Below are 25,861 nucleotides of genomic sequence, written 5' to 3'. Positions count from 1 at the left end.
ACCTCTTCCAAGCGAGCCGTTGGTTCCCTTGTCATTTTATATAGTATATAGTACACATGTATACACAGCAGACTTTCTCACAACCTACGTTACAAGTCCCTGTGATATAAAGCGCGTGAATCGACACACGTGCGCTCATTCATGTACCTATACACCTAGCAGTCCACAGGTTATATCACCTACAAATAGGTAAACAAAACCCTCACCTGTAAAACTATATGGGACTTTTTTTTAGCAAGAAAACATGTCAACTCCTCTAAGTTGTCATTTAGATGTTTCTCAAAATAAAATTCCAACGCAAGTGAAAAGAAATCCAAAAATAACCACGTATATCATCGTACCCGACGCACTCAACTGACCATATACACGTGACTATGTACCTGACCCGAACGAGCGACAACTATCAAGGACACACACGTGTCGTTGTACATGTACGTGTAAAACTTAGTGTATATTGAAGTGTTTTATTAGTTCGTATTGGACATATGTTGGGATATAGCTGACAACACATTCATCTATTACTTCAATGAAATATTGTCAGGTGAGTGCAGTGTTTATTTTCAATTTGACATTGTTATTTGCAATATCGGGGCATGTGTATCTGAGACAAGATATGCTTAGAATGATACACGTGTGTCAAGTGTCCCGTGCTTTATATAGGGGGTTGGCCAGTGTCAGCTTTAAGAAATGTTCGTGAAACTGGCCCCAGTTGTACCAATTACTCTTAACTGTTATGTTGCTATCACTTGACATACATGTATGTATGATACTCTGGATATCTCTATAGTTTATATGTATATATAGACTATCTGACATTGGCATAACAAAGTTCACAATATTAAAAAAGGAAAGACAGTAGTGTTTACATACGATTCGTTTCGTCAGCTTGGAAAATAAATTTGGTAAGCCAACGAAATATGACTAGGACAGGAGAGAAGACATGGTGATGACATGACGCCTTCCGTCTGCCCGTGTCCGACAACTTTATAGTCGGACAGACAATTTTTGCCATGTAGCTGGCCCTTTGACCTGCAACTTTAGGTCCAGTTAGAGGATATACACAAAACAAAAAATAGCAGTAGAATTGTAGATATGTTAAAGATCAAATTGTAGATATGTTAAAGATCAAACTGTACAAAACAAAGTTTCTTAGTATTCTGGTGTTCAGTTAACTTTATTGAGAGCGCACGATATAAATCCGGATATGCGGATATATTATGTTAGTAAAACTATTACTATAATTGCTAGTACATATATATGTATATTTTTTTTAGATATATAAATTACAAGGATGAAGGATGAAATTGTAACTTTGGAAAGACCAGTAATTTTCAGTCAGGACCAGTAACTTAGCCGGTCTTTAGGACCAGCAGTAGAAAATCCATAAAGGAGAACGTTATTGTATCAAAATATTGCGCAATACAAAAATACATAAAAAAGAAGAAGCGCATCAGGTCATTTTGGAAATGTTAAAGTATACAACACTTTTACATAAATACTTCATATTTACTTATGCCTAGTAAATCTTTCACTTAGATTTTATGTTTTATCGGTAATTTTATTCTATAAATACACACATCGGCCAGTTTTCAAAATCCAAAAATTAATAACAAAATATAAATATAAGATTTCTGAATACACATGTTTTACATGTCACATATAAATGATCTTTTATGTGAAAAAGTAGCTTGTTGATTGCATAAGATAAGTCATCAAATGACCATAGATTAAGTCGCTTCATCGTGTGAGTTACAAAATGATAGTGGTTTTCTTCATTATCAACTCAGTTTTCACGTGCGTCCGTACCGAAAATTAAGAAAAACGTATATATATTTAGTTGATAAAATATGTCAATCAATTTTTAGTTGAATTACTTATGAATTAAGACAAAACAAATTTTCGTATTACGTCTGTATAGCGTATGTGGTTGAGTCGCCGCACTGCTATCATAAGGTTCAGAGTTCGATTCACCGCCACGTCTCTACATTATTACTTTTATTTTGACAAACAATCGTAGTCCTTGTCATGTGAATTTAAAATCTTATGTGATATCAAAGAAACAAAATAAAAGTAAAGATGAAGAAGTATTAGAAAAAAAAATTAATTTTGTAAACGATACATCTTTTTCGTGTTTATCCAATATGAATTATAAATACATATACTGGCCATGTCAACCGTTTAGTAAGTAAAGGGGAAGTCAATACGGGTAGGTAGTATAAAAAACAGAAGTGTTTGCACATAATTAGACTTCGTATCACTATACATCAAATTTATATAAATATGTTACGTTTACCGTCTATATGTGTTTATACAGACCATGGCGCGCTAGATCCGTAATACGTCACGTGACATTTTACCTGTTAAGTATTTTTATCTCGTGCAAGAGCGCGGCCTCGGTCGTGCCAGGCGGAAAGTGACCATATCTCCTTATTCATGAATGTACTAGTGCGCATGACAGGGATATTACAGCATCGTTACTTATACAACCTGGCCTGTGATTCCTTGTGCCCGGTGATGGCCAAGAGACTCTACAGTTGGTAAAAAGACGTTCACATGTTCCGAAAATTTGTTAAAATGTGCAATGAAACAAGTTACCACCTTGTCGGCCTCCACAGCTTTTTAAAATGGAGAAGAAACATACATACAGACCCTGTCCTAACAAGTATAAAACTAATTCTGATAATATCCAGTCAATTAGTTACCTTGACTTTGGGGTTTGACTGTCCCCACACGACTGGTTCGAATTTAACCATGGGATAACACGTTACAAAAAAATTGTCGGCTTGAGAACTTCTGCAAGAGTTGTCGTCCCTTTTACCCAACGAATGATAATACTGCTGCGAAATCATAGGTCGGCTCCGAGCGTAAACTATTGACTTTACATAACCTACACAAAAATGGCTACACATGCGCAAATGAAGTTTAGTGACTAAAGTACGGGTCGTCAGTGCTACACTTGTTGTGCCATAGTCGAATATTGCGTATTGCAACTTTTTGTTTTTCTACACGTTGAAAAGACGTCACTACAGTTGGACCGCAGTGAGCTGGTTTGTGCTCTAGTTCGAATTTACTTTAGTCATAATAACCGGCCGACGTCGGCATGAAAGAGATTGTTTGTCCAGATAGAAGCACAGATAGGCTTTAACCTAGAGACACCAGAGAACTCCGGGTAAACTCATCGTACCGTGATCATTGGCGTCTTCATCAAAGGTAAGTATGGCTCTATTTCTAAAACAAATTTTCAAAATAACATATGTGTTTATGGATAACTAATATTACTTTTTATAAATCTGCATTCTAAATTACTAATATACTTGTAAATGTACCATATCAGTTGCAGAAATATCTTTGAAATTTCAGAAAAACACTATCTGCGATTTGTTTCTAAAAAATGTGAAGTTAAAGTTGAAAATCATTTAGCATCGCACAAGAAGTAAAGGTATCGTTACTGTTTTGTAAAAATCTGTAAACCAACTTTCTTTCACGTACGGTTTACTTTCACGTACGGTTTACTTTCACGTCCGGTTTACTTTCACTTACGGTTTACTTTCACGTACGATTTAATTTCACGTACGGTTTGCTTTCACGTACGGCTTACTTTCACGTACTGTTTACTTCCACGTACGGTTTACTTTTACATACGATTTTCTTTCACGTACTGTTTACTTTCACGTACGGTTTACTTTCGCAAATTTCGCGATTCAAGTAAATTAATAGGAATTCGACGAATACATCCGCGAACCGTTTTGAAACGGAGCCACAAAAGAAAGTTGGTAGTTGGTTTACAGTACATAGGAACTCATGATAATTTAAACTACCATATTATTGACCCTGCCGCAATCTCCACCCCGACAAAACAATAAAAGAAAAACAAATCTCACCACATGCTGCAAACACCTCACACTCCCCGCCTCTGTCTCAATGTCCAAATCATGTATTTAATATTTGTTGTGCGCATTTCGTAAACTAGTCATCCGATTGTTGAAATCAGGACAGACAAAAACGAGGCGGTATACCAAGATGACTGTGACCTATATTTCTCCCAATCGTCGAGTTGGATTTGATTGCTTTCAGTTTCTACACCTGTCAGATTGGTCTATCAAAGCAGAGAAAAATCTGTCTTTGATCAGAGTTATCGCCCTTCGGTTCTCCTGGTTTGTACATGATCAGATGTATCAGATCTACCGTAGTATGGAAAAGGGCAATGCCATGACGCAAACTCAGAATTACTTTTAGAAGAAGTCATAATTGCTCTATTTGCTTTGATTATGTACTGGGCTAAATAAGTTTGAAGTGTAAAATGCAGTTTTGTTTTATTCTGTTCATGTTACATGTTTGCTCACTGAAAATAAAGATAGAACGATTCATAGATTTTCTCTGGAAATTTATTTTGTTCAACATACAGTGTGTTAGATCATTCCTTTAAGCATCTTTGGTTAAATAACTGTTTATAGCACTGTTGGATAGACGTGATCATATAACCTTTTAATAGGTCTTACATTTATCACCTATTTCAGACGTGATTGTTATGGGAATAACAAGTGGCAAAGTCTTCGTGATCAACAGTTCACTCTCTCTTGTTATTATTCACGCGATTTATTTCCTTTATAGTTCGCACAAAATACTGAATGTCACAGTTTAAACCAACGCAGCCTACCTACGAATTCAGGCTTTAACACAACTTTCGTAACACATCTGTAAAATTAAAACTTTGATTTCGAAAACAAGCTCACCTATGTTTCATACCACGGCAAAGATACTAGCTCGAATTTAAAACTTCGGAATGCCAGTCACCATTTGAGTAACCATCATTGGACATTCGATAATAAGCTTACATAAGCAATCTCTCGGTTTATAGTATTCCGATATCCTTGGTCGTTTCCATGACTAAATCATGACTTCCGGTTCCGGTGTCCGCGACGAAAATGATATGTAGTACGTAGTATCTTGACATATTCACTTCCTGTTCGACAGTTCTCGTTACGTCCATATCACTGATAATGTGTTTCACCGTAGGTGTCTTGGTCCAATTTCAAGAACATTCCTCAAATTTGACTTAAGTTATGTTCCCTTTAATGTTTTCAATTGGGAGTTTTATGGCATTAAAGTTATTAAAGGAATGTTCATATAACTGGGCCCAAATATGGTAGTCACTCTTGATGATCTTTCTTTTATCTTAAAAATCTCTGTCTAACATGATATTTCTATTGCTTATTATCGGACAGGTCATACTGAGATGCTTTCAAAAGTATTTTGGATGCGTGTTTCTCTTTTCATTACCTTATGTTTAAAAAAGCAGATGAAAACGAGGCACAATTCCAGATGACAATGGCCTATTATCGCCAAAATACTGGCACTTATGGAGTTCGACTTAGATGACATTCCATTCTGTTTATATATGTCGGTTTTAATGTTTGATTAATATATACAATATTAAAGATGAAGACAGAAGAATGTTTAACTAAAAGTATACTAAATATATATAATCTTGTAAATCATATCTAGATTATAACACATCTTTGGTTATACCGGTATAACTATATATGTGTAAGTATATTAAGTGTTTATAGCACCATCGAATATACATAGATCAGGATTTTGAAATACAGCTTTTAGTTTTTACACATTTTAGGTGTGATTATCATTTAGCATGAGGTCGAGTGTCTCTTTGTGATAAACAATTCACATTTTTCGGTTGTTCTTCGCGTGATGTTTTATAATTCCACCAAAGTACCGAGTGCCACTTATATCAGGCAACCCCTTTTTTAAAAAAGAGAAAAACTGCAAACTTGAATCAGAAAATGATTTTGCAACTGTAACCCACCTGTCAGAAAGTCTTTCATTATTATGTGCCCAAAAATTACAGAGCACAGGAAATGCCATTTTTGAACGCTCCAAAATTTAACGATCCTATTTTGATACAAAAACGCTAAAATATCCCGACGCCAAAATATTTCGGTTCACGGAAGGTCATGATATCAACTGAAGATCAAAGAACAGTGTACATGAAGCTTAAGTTTGCATTATAACGATAAATGTAGCCTGTCTATAACTCAAAATTTAAAACAAGGGTAATTTCCCCAGGATTCTAACACTGAGTCATCATCCTTGTACATTCGATACATAAGCTTACATCGTGTACACCAGCAATATCGCGGTTTATAAGACTGAGCGTCTGCTTGAATTCCTTCAACGTTTCCATGACTAAACTCAGCCATGACTTCCGGTTCCGGTGTACGTGGCGGAAGTGTTACATCTGATATTATAGAATCCTGCCTGCTTAGACACGGCATAACTACATCCTGTTCGGATTTTTTATCTTCGTCTAAATCACTGATAACAGGAGACACCACGGGTGTCTGACATTGTAGTATACCATCCAGTTCTTCACCCTCGTTCATCTGTAATGTTTCCTCATCGTCTAACATCAAATCTTCGTTATTAATTGGCGGATACCTCATAGTGTTGGCAAAGTCATCACCTGGGAAGTTAGTATCGTCGCCACAAGGATTAATCGGTCGTTGAAGACACAAATTACTCTGCTGTTCAAAAGGATTTTGGATGTACTTCGCTCCAGGAACTCGCCGAATATTTTCAGGAATTTGATGACAAAATGATTGCACTGAGAAATCAGCGATGTTGGAAAACATGAGTGTATCCGGAAGCGACATTCTTCTGGTTTTGCGTCTGGCTCCTCCAAAATTATCCGTATTCTGACAAGCCATGCCAGTTGCCATTTCTTCTCTATCTTGTGACATCCTTCTTGTTTTGTGTTTGCATGAAACTGGATTTGCAGCATTCTGAATAAACGACAGATCATGAGCCACGACTTCATGCTCTTGTTGCATTACGTGTGTCAGCATACCGACAGGAAGAGAAGTTTTTCGTTTTAATCGTGGTTTCTCTAGATCCTTATCCTGAAAGGTTTGTGATTGTGAGTGATTTGAAATTAAGGATGCCTTTCGGGCCCTTCGGGAAAATGGTCCAAAGTTATCCGTCTGTTCGATTGGTTTTATTTCCATGTTTCTTCCCTTTAAACCACTAAGAGTTCCAACGCTTAAGGGATCCAAAACCGCAGGAAATGAACTTCTTCTTGCAGATTTTGCCAATTTCTCTCTTACATTTTTCTGAATTAATGTTGACTTTGATTCTCGTCCAGGTGAAGGCGATATCTGTCCGTCCAACGACAGCGTTACGTCTCGATTAAACGACAGGACAGTCGCAGAAGTAGCACTGCGGAGCATGCCTAACTGATCTGACATCTCTTTGTCGAGGATTTTCGACAGTGACAGGGACCTCTTTCTCTCGGGCTTTACCGGGTCATCCTCATCTATCTTGGAATCTATAATTTGAATAAATTAAGTGCACTATTAAACTGATGTTTCCATTCCCCATTTTAAATGTTCGAATATATAAATATACTTGTATTTGGGTCATAGATGCAATTTTGCTTTTAGAATTGTACTAAAAGTATTTGGGTAGACATGTTTGTAACGAATTTTACAACACAGATAATACCAAGGAGTGATTCATCCATACTAGACAATCAGATATGATTAATTATATTTGACTTATAAGATTAAGATTTAAAAGAATTCAAATGTCAAATGCTTCTACGTTTCAGCAACGACAGTCTCAAGGACTGGTTTGTTTTACTTTGTTTGCTGATTTCTAGATATATAGACAGGTTAACATTGAAAACGGTAGAACTAACTCGTACTTAGCGTTCCACAAAACTTTATGTGGCAGGTGCAAGGCCTAAAATAAGGAATGTAGAGATAAGATTAAGGTTCTCAAAGTAATGATCAAAAACGTCCTGAAGTAACGGAATTGTATATAAATAGTGACTCTGCCAACCAATCCGACCCAATCTATCCTTACTGGGATATATTCAGGTTAGGAGGTCTTTTGGGCCTCTTGGACTTTTTTACGGAACACGTCTTGTACTAGTAAATTAGAATTTGCACACTCACCTGCAACTGGCTGACCTCCGGAAACCAAGACGACATCATCTACTGGGTGAGTCAGAAGTGTTTCACTGCCGGGTGATCCGAGATTACAGTAGTCAGGCGACCGCTGGAATCTTTTCTGACCATCCTCCCTGCCTCCGAGGGCATACATCTGCCTCCGGCGTTGTAAAGATGGTGAAAATGACTGATGTACTACGGTTCCATCCATGTCTGTGTAATATTTACTTCTGTGTAACAGAGAATTTGGACTTAATGGCATCATTCTATCTCCGTCTTGAAGCGATGCCCTCCTTGGCCTCGAACGCACTGCCATGTTGATTTCATCTTCCGACATATATTTCTGACTTATAAATGGATCATGTTGCATGTCATATTGGTGTGGATTAATGTTTTTCAAACCTTGTAAATACGAAGGAGATGACATTAGGACCTTATTTTCATCATTATCATTTATAGAAGTTCTTCTTTGTAAGCGTGGCGAAAATGATGCATATTTCATAGCATCGTCTGCATCCTGAAATGATTTTCTTCTCTGTCTTACAATATGGGACATATTTCCTAGACTCGCATTTCCATTAATGTCATGTTGGTTCGGATATCCACATGTGCCTGTTATACCGTCTTTGTGATCGCCAAAAGACATTAATTTTCGTCGAATTATTGGTGAAAGACGTGATTGCATTTTCAGGTCGACTGCTTCTTGAACGGACTTTCTTCGATGCCGTAATCTTGGTGATAAGGGCAGTTGGTTAGTATTGTCGACATCCTGAATGGATCTTCGGCGGACACCTTGGGATAAGAATGGTGACATACAGAACTGGCTATTTATATCGGCATCTATAGATGTCCTTCGTCCTTCATATGTCGACGTAGCTATTTGAGTATTTAAATCAACATCTTGAATGGATTTTCTTCTTTGCCGTGCACCTTTGGACACGATCATAGTCTGAGATATACATTGCTCGCTGTCGGTATCGGCACCTATTGAGGTTCTTCGTCCTACACATGCGATATCTTGTACAGACTTTCTCCTTCGTCGCATAGACGGGGACACTGGTAGTTGGCTGTTCACATCAACATCTTGAATGGATTGTTTCCTTTGACGTACACCTTGGGGTATGCTTGCAGATGTAGAAATTCCAAATTGCTGACTATTTACATCGAAATCTATAGAAATTCTTCGATGTCGTAAATTTGGCGACATAACAACCTGAGTATTTAAATCAACATCTTGAATGGATTTTCGTCTTTGCCGTCCGCCTTTGGACATGATTGCAGACGGAGACATACATTGTTGAATATCTATATCAGCACTTATGGGTGTTCTTTGACCCAAGTAGGGTGACGTAGCTTGCTGATTATGAAAATCGACATCTTGGATAGATTTTCTCCTTCTTCGCATTGTTGGGGACAATTGGAGCTGATTGTTTACGTTGATATCCTGTATAGATTTCCTTCTTCGTCGTAAAGATGGCGACATAGAAAGTTGATTATTTACATCGACCTCTTGACAGGACCTTCTTCTTTGTCGTGCATAAGTTATCGAAGTAGACTCTCGAGTATCCGAATCAGGACCTGAAGACTGCGGTATCTTTCGGGAGGTTGTCATTTGATGTTGGTGATCAGTATCATGAATAGTCTGCATTCTGCGTTGTACCAGTGGAGATCTGTTTATTTGAGTTTCGTGTTCAGCATATTGAATCGGAATTTCTTTTCGTTGTAAACTTGGTGATCCTCTCATGTCAATATCCTGTCTTGATTTTCTCCTATATCGAATTATATCCGTTAAATCGTTTAAGTCCATATCTTGAACTGGTTCTCTCCTTTGATAGGATAATTCTTCCTTTTCAGCGTCCTGAGGATATACTCTCTTTTCCGGTGTCGGAGAATTCGGAGGAGAAGCTACATCGATATGATCTCGAAGCGGTTCTTTAGCTAGAGGCGATATTGGTGCTACTTTCTTGACACAGTCATTATATTGAACAATTGCCTTTCTCTGTCGCAACCGTGGAGATGTAGATGGATGTCGGTTGAGGACATCAGCTCCCTGAATTGCCCTGTGTTCTATTGGCGAAATAGAACCTTGCGGACTAACATCATCAGCGTTTTGAATAGCCGATCTCCCTCTCTGTCTAGCCAGTGGGGACAAAGAAGCCACCCTGCCGATGTACTGAGTATGTTTGCTGTTGTTTCGCTGAGCTCGTGGACAGTCTGACGGCCGGTTCTTATTGTCGTCTATATGAATGGGTTGTTTTCTTTGTAGTTCTAGTGGAGACAGAGAATTCGTTCTCTTATTGCCTTCTTCTTCTATATACTTTGTTCTTTTCCTTACACGTGGAGATCTTGACTTTTGTCTCTCGATACCATTGCTGTCTTGGATTGACTTCCTCTCTTTGGGTTCAAATGGCGGTATATATGCTTTCATGTTGTCAATGTGTTGATGCGAATCAATATACGCGTTATCGCACAACCCAGATTCTGGAATCACAGTATCGCTATCGCCGGATTGGCATTGAATCCCTATTTCATCATTGTATTTTGCAGACGAATCCATCAGTCTTGAACGCCTTCGTATTGGGGTTTGAATATCCATAGCTTCAAAATCCCGAGCCAATTTCGGCGAGGCTGTCGATTCTTGTGTTGTTCTTGAAACGACGGAGTTATCGGTAATTCCGCGTTGATGGTCGGATGAATCACTTCCGTTATAACTTTGCTGAGCCGGTCGTCCTTCTGCGCGCGACACGCGTTTCTTTTTCTTTTTCTTTCGAATAACTTTCGTTGATTTGTACGCCACCTCTTTTCCATTAGCATACCGATTGTTTAACTGAAATGTTTTTGAACAATTGCTATCAGTGACCTCAGATGTCCGTCTCACAGAGTTACCAAAAGCTTGACCACTATCACTAATCGACATTGTCATTCCTCTTTGATCAATTATTCCTACGGACTTACGTCTTTGAAGAACGTTTGGAACGGCGTTTGTTTCTGCTCTGTTTGGTGCGTAATTTATCATTGACTTCCGTCTAACATTTTCATTGGCTACCTTTGTGATATCTGACCTTTGCTGACAGTCCAAGCTATAATTTTCTCGGTTAACATTACAAACGTTTGAGTTTTTTCGCTCGTGCCATCTGTCAATTTTAGTTTTCCCATCTGCGATTCTGGAATTTGATAGGACCGTCTGAGTATGTAAAAGCAGGTGGTTTTCCTCTATCTTTTTCCGTAAAGCCTTTTTTCTTACAGATTTTTTCTTTGATTGGGACATCTTCATTTCGATGTTATCTGTCTTTCCAATGAGATTTTGTTGCTGCTCCAAAGAACTTTGTTCGGAGAATTCTCCGTCTTTCACAAGAGACTTCCTCCTCCGAAATAATTTTGGAGAGGGAATTGACTGTTGTTTGCTTTCTTCGGCACAACATTCCATTTCATATAATTTATTATCTGTCTCCGCATTTCCTAAAATCAACTTATGTCCAAAATCAGCCGCCAGAGTTTCCCCTACTTGTTCTTCTTTTGAGGTAATATCGGCAATGGATTTTTTCCTCACTGCGGGCATAGATTCTGACGGATTTTCTCTGTTATTCGAGTGTGATTTTCGTCTGAGAGGGATGTTTGGCAATTTAGGTGATGTTGCCTCTATAGCCTGATTTTTCTGGCAAGGAGAAATTTGAGACTGGGTGAAAATAACATTAGAGTTGTCAACAAGTTCAGTGCTCACATTCTTCTTTTTCTGTATGGTATGTACAGATTCATGAATTGTTTTTTCGGTGAAAATCGAGGAGCTCAGTGCAGAACCCTTCAACGATGGCACGTGTTCTGCTGGTAATCCTTCATCTGTCCCGTCCGCCATGTTAGTTTTCCCTTCCATGATTGTTCTATTTTAAGTTGTTTCAACTGTATATTTATCATACAACTATGTCCTCCTCTTTTAAAAATACCAATATTCTTTCTTATATTTCCAGTTCTTTTTAAATCGGAATGTTTCTCGTTCAGATTTGAAACGACACTACCTTAAGCTTCCACTTCTTGCGAATGCCTTCTCTGATGTTTAGTTAACACTGAAAAAACAAGGAATAGGTAAAAAACAACGATGCAATATAATTTCCGGATATAGTTATAAGGAAGCATAAGGATCAGTGATATTTTGACATGTCTATAAAACATACCACACGAAATAGAACTAAATAGACTTCTAGAAACTTGTGTCTATATCAAGTTGAACAATTCTCAGACACACAAGTGACGACAGATGACAATTTTATGATTCATGCCCTTCCCGGGCCTCAAAGTTAAATTATATGGCACCCAATCGTCTAGCCAGACATACAAGTGGCTTACACCACTACGTTACATCCAAGTCCTGACAAAATTTAGGTTTTATTGACGAAATGATGGTCGACCCGATATGAGGTATGCCTCATAAACATACTGCACTCTGGAATTTGAATTCCATTTAGATCTGTCTTCATGTCATTTAAATGTGTCTCTTACTTTTCGGTGATGATATAGAGGAAAGCAACAGAAGATGGAAAATGATCGGTATCAAAATATGTTATTGTCCTGGGTTTAGTTAATCACTTTTTCTGAAATCAGTTTCAAAGATATTTCGTTAAAGGAAAACGTTACTGAATAAAAATAACAAAGTCAGATTTGGAAAAAGCCTCATGCAGCATTTTGTCTGACATCGTTGTCGTTCTCATTTATGTGAATAGATAACTATGCTTACCTATACTGCTTTATTACGTGTATAGACCCCCCTTCTAGGCACACTCAGTTTAGGGTTTGATATTTTATCTTGTAAGATTTGGGACTAGTTTTCTCAAATTCTCACTAATTTTGAACCTTAGCATCACAAATTACAGTTCTAGAAATATGATTACCTATTATATCTTTCTTCATCGAGGAGTTACCTCCCTATTACTTTAAAAACCTCAGTGTATATATATATGTGTCATGTTTGCTTTGTTTGTAATACCAACATCAGGAGAAGACTAAGATAGGCTATGCCTGATGTCTAATTCTATTGACATTTTAACATCTGTTTGTCAATAAAATATTTGAAAATTGAAATTCAGTTTTAGAACTGTGGAATGGCTGTACATTAAAATAATATGTTACCTGGTTTATTGTACTACCTAATAACGTCTTAGATAGACTACTTTATAGTGACAACATCATATCCCGAAGATAACCACATACAGTCAAACAAAGAAGCCAAGCTGTGGCATTCAACCTTATGTAACATTTCAAGGAGTTTAACAGATAATCGTAAAGGGAAATCTAACATACTTTTCTATATAGATAAAGTACAGAATAAGTATGTTTTTTTTTACTATGTATTCATATTTAAACCATCATACATGTCTTAATGATTTTTACAGATGTTTATCAAACAATTTGATTAAACCACATATTCTTATCCTCACTGCAACGAGTTATGAAACATTTTACCTGCGAATATTGATGAATATTATGCATGTAGCTTATCCCTTAAATAGCATGCGTTATAACAGTTTAATGTTGAATTATTTATATTTCAAATTATGTCACAATAATTGCATTTAACATATCATCATGTTTTGTAATAATTGGATATTCGACTACGAAAATGACAAACATAATTTATAATAAAGCTCTTACCCTTTTGACAAATTCGTGGAATTCACTTTATCTTGCTAGCAGCTTCTTGCTCTGATATCAAACTATTTCGATCTCAGGTTTTATAAGGTGTTGGTATGGTAACGTCATGGACATGCGTGTTTGACATAAAAGTGTGAATCAGTGTCATCCTGAGAAAAATCGTTATAAACACTGGAGAATATTGGTGGAGACCGAATTTACACTGCAGTCAGTTTCTACGTAACTGAAAGTAGTTACGCTATTTACAAGGTTATGCTTAGCCACCAGCGTAGGCGTGACGTAATTCTGCAGAATCTATACAATTTTTGTAATAGCTGTATTTAAATAGCTGTTTTCCTATTTTGTGTTTTGAGTATTATACATGAAATGAGGGCACGTACGAATTTATAATAGCAAGATTTAATATTTTTGATACATTTTCTTCTTGTATGATTGACAAAATAATATATTGTCATGTAGTCTTTGCGGAGTAGTCATATACAGAAACTTCTTATAATGTTGGTCAAATATTGACATTAGGTGATCGTTTTTGCTGCTCATAACAAATAGAGATATTGTCAACAACGGTTGGAGAAAGATGCATATAGTAATGAAATATAAAATATGCTAAACTTCTCTTTGGTCTATATAATCATATCTTCTAACTACTTTCAAATCTTCGTATTAGGCACAAAAAACCTATTAATACAGGCAGGTTAGCGAACTAGTTGTGACCATCTTATTTCCATTTTATATTGTGATTTTGCGCCGATTCGGGTGACAGAAAAAAATCTCTTCCACACTTTCCATTGACCGTTTTGTCATACCTTTGATATGTTGGTCCTTCCTATGTGTCTCAGGGTTAACATCACACGTGATGGTTGTACTGTTATGGCATTTTACGTGTGTGAATTCTAATGGAACTCTTCCGATCTAATTATCATATAGGGACTGTAATACCAAGATAAAAACAGGTTCCTGGGAATTTTTATTCCATAGAGAGATTAACGCTTAGGAGCCTGCTGGTTTGGTATATAGGTTGTATCAAATGCAAAAGTTCAATGTGTGCGTTGGGCAATGCGCGTAGAAGTAAAATATATAAAAAAAAATTAGAGGGAGATAAGCAATTTATTTAAGTATCAACTTGAATAGATTTTTCATGTTATGGAGATATAATTATTTTTTCTTTGTTTTCATACCAAATCTGGCTTTCTGATTGGCCAATATTTTTTTTTTTTTTTTTTTTTTCATACTACTATGAAAAAAAACAACAACCGAGATTGGCGCGAAACCGCGACGTTATCGTGACGTCACAATAGAGACATTGACGTTGCGTATTGATTCGGAAAAAAGAATCCCTTGAAAAACCACTATAATGCTACATTTAAACATACTTCATTTTATCAAATAGAGTATAAAATTTATTATAAGTATTGATGTCACTATTTTTTAATTTTATCGGGTTATGAAAAAAAAATTGTTTGCAAACTTTTGTGAGAATCCGCTACGCGGATTCACAGTTTGCAAATAATTTTTTTTTCATACCCCGATAAAATTAGGAAATAGTGACATCAATGCTTAAATGACAAAAAATTCTGAGTGTACTCTAAATAAACCGTGGAGCGGTTTATGATGAGAGTACACTCAGATTTTTGTGTCATAACTCCATAACATAAAAAATCTATTAAATATAATCCTTATAATTCAATTTATTAAAGATAATCTTTTTAATATTCAAAATTCATTTTGGAACTCTTTTGTCTATGAAATCATTATGCCGTCATCTCAGCCAATCAGAAGCAACGTCACAAACGGCGACACCATTTTTTCCTTTATTGGCTGATAAAGTAAATTTTGCAGCCAATGAAAATGCTCGTAACAAACAAAATTGAATTATTTGAACATTTTGGAAAATTTAAGCGTAAAAACTTCATCTGTTGAAAGCGTTGTTGGTGTCTTCTGCTATAAGACAGGAATGACAATACATAAAGAGCAATATACGACAGAATACTGCATTTGAGGGATCAGATTTTTATTGCAAAATATAAAATAATCGTTAGTAAAGATCATCGTTAACACACAAAATTTTGTTTTAAGGAAGAAAAATAACAATTACCATACAAATGCAGGATACCCAGAATTGTCAAGCACATTATACATACATCGCCATGACAACTTATTTTTTTTCTTTTTGATCTCCATGTTACATAAGCAAGCATGTAATGTCATATGTATATGTTCAAGAATCACGTGCAGTGACGTGTAGTTCCCCGTGTGCTGTCATGTCAAATCATGTGTGCTGACATTTGAATCACGTGTACGTACGTGTACAGAACACGTGCATGATGCTCCTTCACCCTTGTAATTCAACATCCACTCTGTAATAACTATTGTACAAAACGCAATGGACAGGAAGAATCATAATCAATAGCTTATCAATACATTAGAAGATAATGCAAAAGCACGTGCATAAAATTAAGGGAGGTACTGGCAAACGCGTTGTTTTTAAGTGTAAAATGACATATAAGTACAGATTTTTTAAAAACTATTTTAGAAAATACAAGAAAAATAATAATTGAAATCCAAATATCAAAGTATCATTCTCCGGTTCGCAGCAAAATTACTAATTATTAAAAAGGTGATTTATTTCACAAATATGACATTTTAATATGATTATACAATAGTACGTAAAGGGGACATTGAGATGTGTATCAAAAGATAAATAGAATCATCGACTTGCACCCGATATAATGTAGCCTATGCCATGTAAACTACTTGCAAATCGAGGTAATATTCACAATGTATTTGAATAGAAATGTATATAAATAGAAAGAGACTTGCATACAGAGAAAACGTGAATAATCGCTCGATTTACGATTAATTTACATCGTTGGCTTGGAAGCTTACAAAACACTTCAATAGAAAAACAAATATCAGCATAGTCAAGATGTGCAAAGATGTGAAAACAAATATATGAAAATGATATCAGCATAAAATTAAACATGACTCATGAAATTCAACAACTATTCAAGCATTTGATTTGATTGTGAAGAAGACATTAGATATATTGCCAGAGAATTACCTGAGCAGTGAAAGATTGGGGGCAAGACATACATTTCATATAGTTTCCACTCAGACAGTATTGACATATTTAAATAAAAAAAAAACATTGGTAATCATTCAATCTTTATAAAAACATGAAAACTGATGGTAGTTTAGAAAGAAAATAAAATTCTGAAATTAAGAACTAATACAGGTGATAGCTATCCAATTGTGATGTTACATAGAGAATATATTTATGTTATAATTCTGTAGAATCACACAAAAAAATCATCCAAAGAAGATGTTTTATTTGTGAATGATATATTTGTACCACTTGAAGTTGTTCCATTAACATAGAATGAATCGCAACACCTTTTCCCAAAACTGACTCGCCTACAGCTGATATAGCCATATTTTATTTAAGATCTTTGGTAAAATTATTGTGATATTAACTAGAATAAACGTTTAATAGTGAGTCTGGGGTCTTAACAATGTAGTCTGTTACACATTTTGCATACAATAGACATAAAGGAAATAAATAACAGAAAAGCACGAATATTACTCAGCCAAATTTTGTCTTCAAAAATGTGGTTCTAAAAATGAATATAAACAAGATGATCTTTGACGAAGTGAAAAACAAATGTCATGGTAAGAAGTAAATATAGATTCAACAAATTACAAAACATTTCACAAACTATGATATTATCACATGACAGGAGAGTCGTGAACCAATTGAGCAGATGTGCTGGTTATCGCGAGTCTGGGCTGTGAAATGTTACGACGAGCAAAACGTTATATGTATAGATGGGTAGTTCTAATGGTGATGAGAGCTCATCTGCATCGTTCATGAGTATTGAGAACGAAGAAAGGAAACGATGCAGAAAGTTTTTATTTAACAACCTTCGAATAAAACAAATTCTGAGGTACACGTACATTGTACCCGAATGTTGTAATCGCGACGACTTTCCTGTGGGAAATATCTAACCTTACGGATTTCTGGGTATAGGCTAGGTGGAAATCATTTTCCGGAATACTGGGTTGACAGTGACGATAATTAGTTGGAGTCTGGGTTTACCTACACTGACTTTAATTCCCGTCATAGGATTAACGTCGTAAGTGTTTTGGTTTACACTGATGGTCATTTGTCCGGAGTGGTGCGTTAACTGTGATGGTCATTTGTCCGGATTGACGAGTTAACTGTGATGGTCATTTGTCCGGAGTGACGTGTTAACTGTGGTGGTCATTTGTCCGGAGTGGTGCGTTAACTATGTTGGTAATTTGTCCAGAATGACGTGTTAACTGTGATGGTCATTTGTCCGGAGTGACGTGTTAACTGTGGTGGTCATTTGTCCGGAGTGACGAGTCAATTGTGATGGTCATTTGTCCAGAGTGACAAGTTAACTTTGATGGTCATTCTCTGTAGTCGGAGTTGTTTACTAAAGATCTTAGGGTTTTAACGTCTTGTCCTGTGTCAATCCCTTAAATAATGTAATCTCTCTCTTATAACCAGGCAATGTATGCGGCTTAAATCACTTTTAACCAGGGAGAAGTTTATCTTCAGGTGATTAAGTCTCATCTGATACAAACTGTGGTGAGACGAAACCGAAATCAGAATATACCAGGGTGTTCCAACACGAAAGAGGGTTGTCAACAACAGCGAGACGGCGATCTAGCATCCGGGATATTTCGATCCAGACTCATACATTATAAATTTACCAGAAACTGGCCAAGGTAATCCGAACATATCCTTACAATCACGTGGGCAAATTCTCCCTACGATATCTCAAGATGCCATGTCATATTTTCAATATAATACTTCCATGAATGCTTTGTATATCATTTCGGACAAATGTACCTATTCATCGTGGTACTTTCTCTGAACAACCGACACATGCAAGGAAGACTCTCGTAGAAGACCTGCTGATACCGATCAGTTGCTATTCGTGATATTCTCTTATGTTATAGACGACGATATGCTAGCGTCGGATCGCCACAGGTTCATCTTCCTCCGCCCCTGTATCATCTATATCCGCCATTTCCGCCTTCCGCTTGTGTGAAGTCAGCAAAAACACAATACCAGCGATGACGAAGAACACAAAGCACATCCATGACAACACAAACGAGTACCCGTATGTATGATTTGCCTTATTTGGAATACGTTCCGGTAGATGGGCGTCGGCATATTCAACACGTCTGATGAACACTTCATTCTCCACTAACACACAAGCCGCTGAAAAAGACAAAAAAAACCGGTTCTTTAGCATATTTTATAAGATAAAACAGGAGGCCCAGAGGGTCTATATCGTACACCTGGTTTGTAATATCAAGTAATGTTATGAAAATAGGATAATTGTTTCTTTTCTGTAGGATTTTAATGAATTTAAATTCAAAGGTTTAGGCGATGTTCCCATTACCCAGATGATACATAACTCTATCACTAATAGCGATTTAAAGGGTTTAAGTCTATTCCCCACCATTGAACCCCGTCCCTCCTGCAGGGTCAGATCCAAAATTTAAATATGTTCCTCTTCCCAAGAGGACATTTCTAGCCAAATTAGCAAGCAAGTGTCCCACGTAGGTTTCGAGGTCACACACTACCCATAATATTTTAGTTTAAAGATGCTCCACCGTCGACAGAGCATAAAAGATACTCATCATTTGAATAATTATTTTTGATTTACTCATGTATATATGTGTCTAATGAACACAAAATTATATAACATAACTTGTTTTGCTCTTGGTGGATACCCAATGGGTACTTCAATAGCACCATGAACTTTTTCCATGACGCAATTATTCATTTTTATAATTTTCATCCTGAAGTAAAATACGAACTTTTCAATGGTAGTAATAGTGTAAAGTAAGTAACTTTTGTAACTGAACAAAAATACTAATTCGTCTGCTCCTGTTTTTGATAGAGAAAAAAAATACCATTTGTCGGCGGAGGAGCATCTTACTGCTTTATGGCTAGTTGTAGTGACCATCCATGAAGGCCAAATGTGGGTCATGATATAGAGTTTGAGGATATAGAGTTTGAGGATATATTAAAGTATCTTATATTTACATTTTATATTTACATGATCTCAATGATGCCTCTAGCTAGTTGAAATGATCGTCCAACAATGATACCTTATTCTCAAGTGTATTCATTTTGGGTTATGATGAATTCTGAGGATATTTGACATTAGTCCATGAGTCTCTCTCTCTCTCTAAAACTTATAAATATGTAAATATGTATATTTTTGCCATTTTTGTATTCTTTGTTATATAATTAATCTTAATTCTGTAGGGAGAGGGCTTCATATAAGTTGGAAAACTTGTGCCCAATCCCATTGTATATAAAATTACACAATAAAATATGTTTAAATCAAAAGTCCATAAGACTTCTCCGCAATATTGAATATCATCTTAATTCTCGCTACGTAGGATCATGTTATACACTTAGACTATACATAATAAAGTTGTTATACACTTAGACTATACATAATAAAGTTGTTATACACTTAGACTATACATAATAAAGTTGTTATACACTTAGACTATACATAATAAAGTTGTTATACACTTAGACTATACATAATAAAGTTGTTATACACTTAGACTATACATAATAAAGTTGTTATACACTTAGACTATACATAATAAAGTTGTTATACACTTAGACTATACATAATAAAGTTGTTATACACTTAGACTATACATAATAAAGTTGTTATACACTTAGACTATACATAATAAAGTTGTTATACACTTAGACTATACATAATAAAGTTGTTATACACTTAGACTATACATAATAAAGTTGTTATACACTTAGACTATACATAATAAAGTTGTTATACACTTAGACTATACATAATAAAGTTGTTATACACTTAGACTATACATAATAAAGTTGTTATACACTTAGACTATACATAATAAAGTTGTTATACACTTAGACTATACATAATAAAGTTGTTATACACTTAGACTATACATAATAAAGTTGTTATACACTTAGACTATACATAATAAAGTTGTTATACACTTAGACTATACATAAATAAAGTTGTTATACACTTAGACTATACATAATAAAGTTGTTATACACTTAGACTATACATAATAAAGTTGTTATACACTTAGACTATACATAATAAAGTTTTATACACTTGACTATACATAATAAAAATTTGTTATACACTTACTAGACTATAACATAATAAAGTTGTTATACACTTAGACTATACATAATAAAGTTGTTATACACTTAGACTATACATAATAAAGTTGTTATACACTTAGACTATACATAATAAAGTTGTTATACACTTAGACTATACATAATAAAGTTGTTATACACTTAGACTATACATAATAAAGTTGTTATACACTTAGACTATACATAATAAAGTTGTTATACACTTAGACTATACATAATAAAGTTGTTATACACTTAGACTATACATAATAAAGTTGTTAAGACTTTCGCAGCAGTTTTCTCTTGATTGTTTCACCCTTATTTGAAACTTACAGAGACAAAAAAAAAACAATCCATTTTTTTGTGATTTTTCTAACATTCAAATACCGCTGACCAGTCTACCTTACATTATATATATATAAGAGAGTACAATAATTATAATAGTTACGTTAGAAAATATGCATAATATTTCCTCTTAAAAATGTCAAGTCTTCGAACGTGTAATGCATCTGATTTTGAGTTACCTCCCTCTGAGCGTGGTCATCGTACGGTAGCGAATAAGCTGAACTGAGAATAGTTTTGTTCTGATTTTGAGTACCGAGACTACAACACAATGTGCATGCTCGGTAACCAAGGCGATATATACACTAACGCTAATTGGTAGTATTTGGGTGATCAAAGTCAAATACGAAAGTAGATAAAGAACATGACCAACCATCATATCCCTTCAAGTCTAGATTACGAATCTGTGTATCTTTCTTTAATATTTAATTTTAAGTGCTATATGGCGTTTGCTGTTATTTCAATGAAAACATGGAAAATAGATAGCACGCCTATAAAGATTAACTGTAGCCATGATAGGCGGACTACGACTGATTATGTAAGGAAGGGAGGAAGTATTGAGTTACCACCCTTATCTATAATTCAAGTTTCCGTTGGTTTTCCAGTTATCTTACATATTGCGATTTCTATATAAGATAATTAAACATGTTTACAGATATCAAAAAGACTTGAAAAAAAAACCACTGTCCTATCCTGGGTCTCATATTGTTCAAAATGGCAAAGGGTTTCGTCATGAGGCAGTTCCCCTTTTGAGGAAGAGATTGTGCAATTAAGCCACCCCCCTCCACCCACACACACACACACACCCACCCCCGTCCCTTGTCAGAAAGGCATTGATAGATAAAGACATATCGATCACGACCCACACAAAATATAGATAAAAAACAAGCAAACAAAAATAAAAGAAAAATACATTGAGGTGAAAAGACTTAAATATTTAAAGATATTTAATATTCGTAACATAATTGTTTCAGTTAATTAAATCAACAAAACTATCTTTGAAATTGTGAACATATCCAAACATAACAGGATTGCCCGGACCGAGTTGTCAAGTTATACACACTGGCCCTCTACCACTAGGTTATAATTCGAAACCCGTGTGAGCATGGTAATGACCGAAGATCAGATTATTTCATCCAAATGCATAACAAGTACATAGAGAACAGCATATTCTGTGGACACTCCATTGTTTCTATAACCAATAAAATCTCACTCAGTTGTGATGACTATGGCTATGACAAAACATAAATGAAAACCAATGTGGCAAAATGGGTGCTGGAAAGATTATAAAGACAAACCTGTCATAAGGTGCATGAGTGCTGTAAGCCTCTTTAGGATGTAGCGCGGCCGTCTGAGGGTGTAGATGGCAAATATATGACCCAGTACCATGACGAGGAGGGCGATGATACCGAACGCTGACCCAGTCCTCATGTAATCTGTGTACAGAGAGAGAAAGCATAACAACCATGGGAAGAAATACTGAATATTCAACTTCTGTGACTTTAGTAGATAGACCTTTTACATTTCCAAAGCATTATAACTTTAAAATATGTTGATTTCCGATTTTGGTAAAGAAAAACTATCAAAATGACAGAAAAGTGTTCAAGAGTAGTAGATCTAAGACAAATTGCTAATCCTTCATTGCAACGATAATTTTTCGAACTGTGAAATGTATATAACGAATACATGAACCAAGGGTTAATGTTGTATTAAAGTGCTATCTTACTGAACTATACTACCAAGATTACTGAGAAGAGATGAGGGAAAGCTACCGGAAATAAATATTTTTTTATTTTTAGTTAACCGGTTTAAAAAACTCTGATCATATATACCAGGTGGTCAATCACATGTATCACTATTGAGTGAGTGATATTATATCCAGAGAGGTGCAGAAACGTTTGGTAACTATGAGTGTGCCTGTAAAAAGCCTGTATAGACACTAGCGTCATTGTGTTGACGCTTATAGAGAGATTATACGAAAATAATTGGACGCTTATAGAGAAGTATAGAGAAGCGCGACACTTTTAGACATGTGAACGCCGATCCACCGCGATAGCCGACTCACCGCGACACTTTTAGAGAGGCGAACGCCGACTCACCGCGATACTTTTAGAGAGGTGAACGCCGACTCACCGTGACACTTAGGGGGGTGAACGCCCACCGGTGTTATGATTGACTTAACTCTAAAAGAAAGGTTACCGACAATGTATGCGATGTCAGTAGACTGTGACAGCATAGAAAGGTCACTGACTGTGTGAATTATCGTCATTCAGACAAAATCTAATAACAAGTTATAGGAATAAAATCTATGCGTAGGCTGGTGGCAAATATTGTTCATAAATCATTTTGTCTACCGAAGCATAGAAATGGTTTATTTTCTACGAACTGCGCCATGTAGAAAACGCAACAACAAACGAATTCCCTGACATCATTGACAAAACGTTTTGATGTAAACAAAAATACAAAACAAAACACTTTAAGACTAGAGGTAGTGTAATGTCTCAGATTTGGATTTGAGTGAGTCGCTGTCTCAATGGTGTCATGTTTTGAAAATATTTATGAAAAAAAGTAAACAAACTTGCTGTGTAGTTTATCTGGTACACGACAAAGCTTGAAATGGTTTTACGTAATGTGACAATATCACCTGGGGAGCAAAACCAGAGTATCCGAAGATAAACCACCATCACTTAATGTGAAACTAGTACCTGGCTTGTACATTTGTCCCTAACGTTGGGGTAAATTCCAGCCATTTAAATGATCCACACGTAGATGGATACTGATGGAACTCCGACAGGTGAAATGTCAGCCATTTGGGATTTTGTTTACAGAATTAAATTAAGGAACTTTTTTACTGGACGTCTGAGGTGTTTTGCTCTTTGTTTTTTATCGGATGTCTGGGGTTGTTGCTCTTTTTTACTTACCGAGGAACTGAAAGTCCGTTGACTTGTCTCTGTGAAGTTCACTGTCAGTGGGGAACAAATTGTGTCGCGCACAGGTCTCATCTAAAGAAAACGTTGAAACACGATTAACATAAGTAAGTTCGATAGTATTTATAACAACATGAATTATTGAACACATTGAGTATTGGTAAATAAATATCAAAAGAAATATCCTCTTGCTACATCTCAAGATCTTAATTTCCTTTCCTCAGCATATTGCTGATATAGCTTATCATCAATTTTCAATGAACTGTACGCGGGACCAATATTATATTCCTCGGCATATGTAGCCGAGATTGGTGATACAGTCACGAGACCTCCGGCGGTGTATAGACCGCAGCATTTCTACTCTAATCAAAATAACAGTAATCACATTTTGGCAAGACTGATCAAAACACCTACATGTTCAGGAGGGAAATAATTAGCCCCGGGTGACTCACCATCTCAATTAGGCCTTTCATCGGTGTCATTGTAAAACTGATATTTCGTGTGGGTTATATAATCTGCGTTATCGTAGCGGATTGAATAGATGCAGTGGCCAATTTGCAATAAGAGGAAACCAATCTTATGCGGAAAAACCCCAAACAAATTTGTCATCAATTTACAATCTTAATGAAGAAGAGAGCTGCTTCGCAATACTGGTTTCACTAGCAAAAAAAATAGGCAGTATAATTTCAGACTTCTGCGTTCCTCTTTGAAAAAATACATATTCCATTAACATCATTTTGAATTTCCTCTTATATAATGATATTGAAAACCTCACAGTAACTTATTTATGTTTATAAGTGGGAAAAAAACCTTTTAATTAAATATAATTGTATTTGATGTATTTTCCACAAATTACGTAAATATATGGCTTTCGAAATTTCATCTTGTTTTATCCTTATTTTAATGTTTACAGCAAATTTTGATGATAACGTCATTCAATTCTAAAGAAAAACGTCATCATTCTTTTATGTGAATTACGTCATTAATTTAGGTGTATCGGACTCTTTACTGATACACACCCCAAGATAATGCTACTCTACAACACGAAACAGGCAGTTAACGAATCAATCAAAATGCAGTTCCAATATGATCATAAAAAAATCAATAATTCATCAATGCAATGCCAATTCATGCGAAATTTGCCTCTGAAATGTCGCATCCACCACGTACCGCATCTAGTTTTCAGATTTTTCATTTTGCTTAAATTTTACAACTTATCGCAACATTATACACATACATTCACGCCAACCTCTAAATTGCAAGTTTGATTAAAAAGAGACCATAAAGGTCCATATCTCTATTGTTATAGCTATAACAGAGAGACAGCAAAGCAAAAGAAATAATTCTTTATATTTTGTGTATTTAATAATTGAATTAATATCAACATGCTAGGATATCTGACATAAAATGGTTTTATAAATTGTAATCTTAAATCTTCATTATATAACGAAATGGAATTCACTTTCAATATCATCATTACAAAATGAACATATTCTCGGATTCCTAGGCATATTCCTGTAACTTCCCCTCTTTATATTTAAATCATGGGAAGTTAGCCCAAATTTAGATATGTTTCTCTTAACTTTAATGTCTGAATATTGTTTGAAGATAGATCAGATTCAGATTTAAGAAACGATTACAAATCATATATACAGCCCAAACCACAATTATTTACTTCCAATTTCAACTGTAAAATCAAGCTGTGATTATTTTCTTCCATTTCTTTAAGACATTCTTTTCAAATGCAATTGTTAGTATTTTTTTTTAGTTTTATCCAA

The 25,861-nt window shown here is 35.6% G+C and overlaps 2 protein-coding genes across 4 annotated transcripts in view; both read right to left on the bottom strand.

Moving 5' to 3' along the window:
* Window positions 1-4,382: 4,382 nt before the first annotated feature.
* On the bottom strand, window positions 4,383-7,320 carry LOC138324551 (uncharacterized). Its single transcript, XM_069269604.1, has one exon. The coding sequence runs from the start codon at window positions 7,260-7,262 to the stop codon at window positions 6,054-6,056; it is 1,209 nt and encodes a 402-aa protein (XP_069125705.1). The 5' UTR covers window positions 7,263-7,320; the 3' UTR covers window positions 4,383-6,053.
* An 8,284-nt stretch (window positions 7,321-15,604) lies between these two features.
* LOC138323655 (epithelial membrane protein 1-like) overlaps window positions 15,605-25,861 on the bottom strand; it is a 34,662-nt gene continuing 24,405 nt past the window's right edge. For all 3 annotated transcript variants that reach the window (XM_069268420.1, XM_069268422.1, XM_069268421.1), the window contains exons 2-4: window positions 24,078-24,158; window positions 22,455-22,592; window positions 15,605-18,861 (exon numbers count right to left, since the gene is read on the bottom strand). In XM_069268420.1, the coding sequence (XP_069124521.1) occupies window positions 18,608-18,861; window positions 22,455-22,592; window positions 24,078-24,158 (473 nt within the window). In that variant the 3' untranslated portion in view covers window positions 15,605-18,607. The remainder of the gene's footprint in view (window positions 18,862-22,454; window positions 22,593-24,077; window positions 24,159-25,861) is intronic.

The sequence above is a fragment of the Argopecten irradians genome, chromosome 5 (assembly GCF_041381155.1).
Source record: "Argopecten irradians isolate NY chromosome 5, Ai_NY, whole genome shotgun sequence".
NCBI classification, from domain to species: domain Eukaryota; kingdom Metazoa; phylum Mollusca; class Bivalvia; order Pectinida; family Pectinidae; genus Argopecten; species Argopecten irradians.
The sequence above is the reverse complement of the archived record's forward strand: the minus strand, read 5'-3'. Positions and strand labels throughout refer to the sequence as shown.

What these genes read in the sequence shown, in the direction of transcription:
- LOC138324551 (XM_069269604.1), bottom strand. Translation starts at nt 7,262, where the DNA reads ATGTCAGATCAGTTAGGCATGCTCCGCAGTGCTACTTCTGCGACTGTC.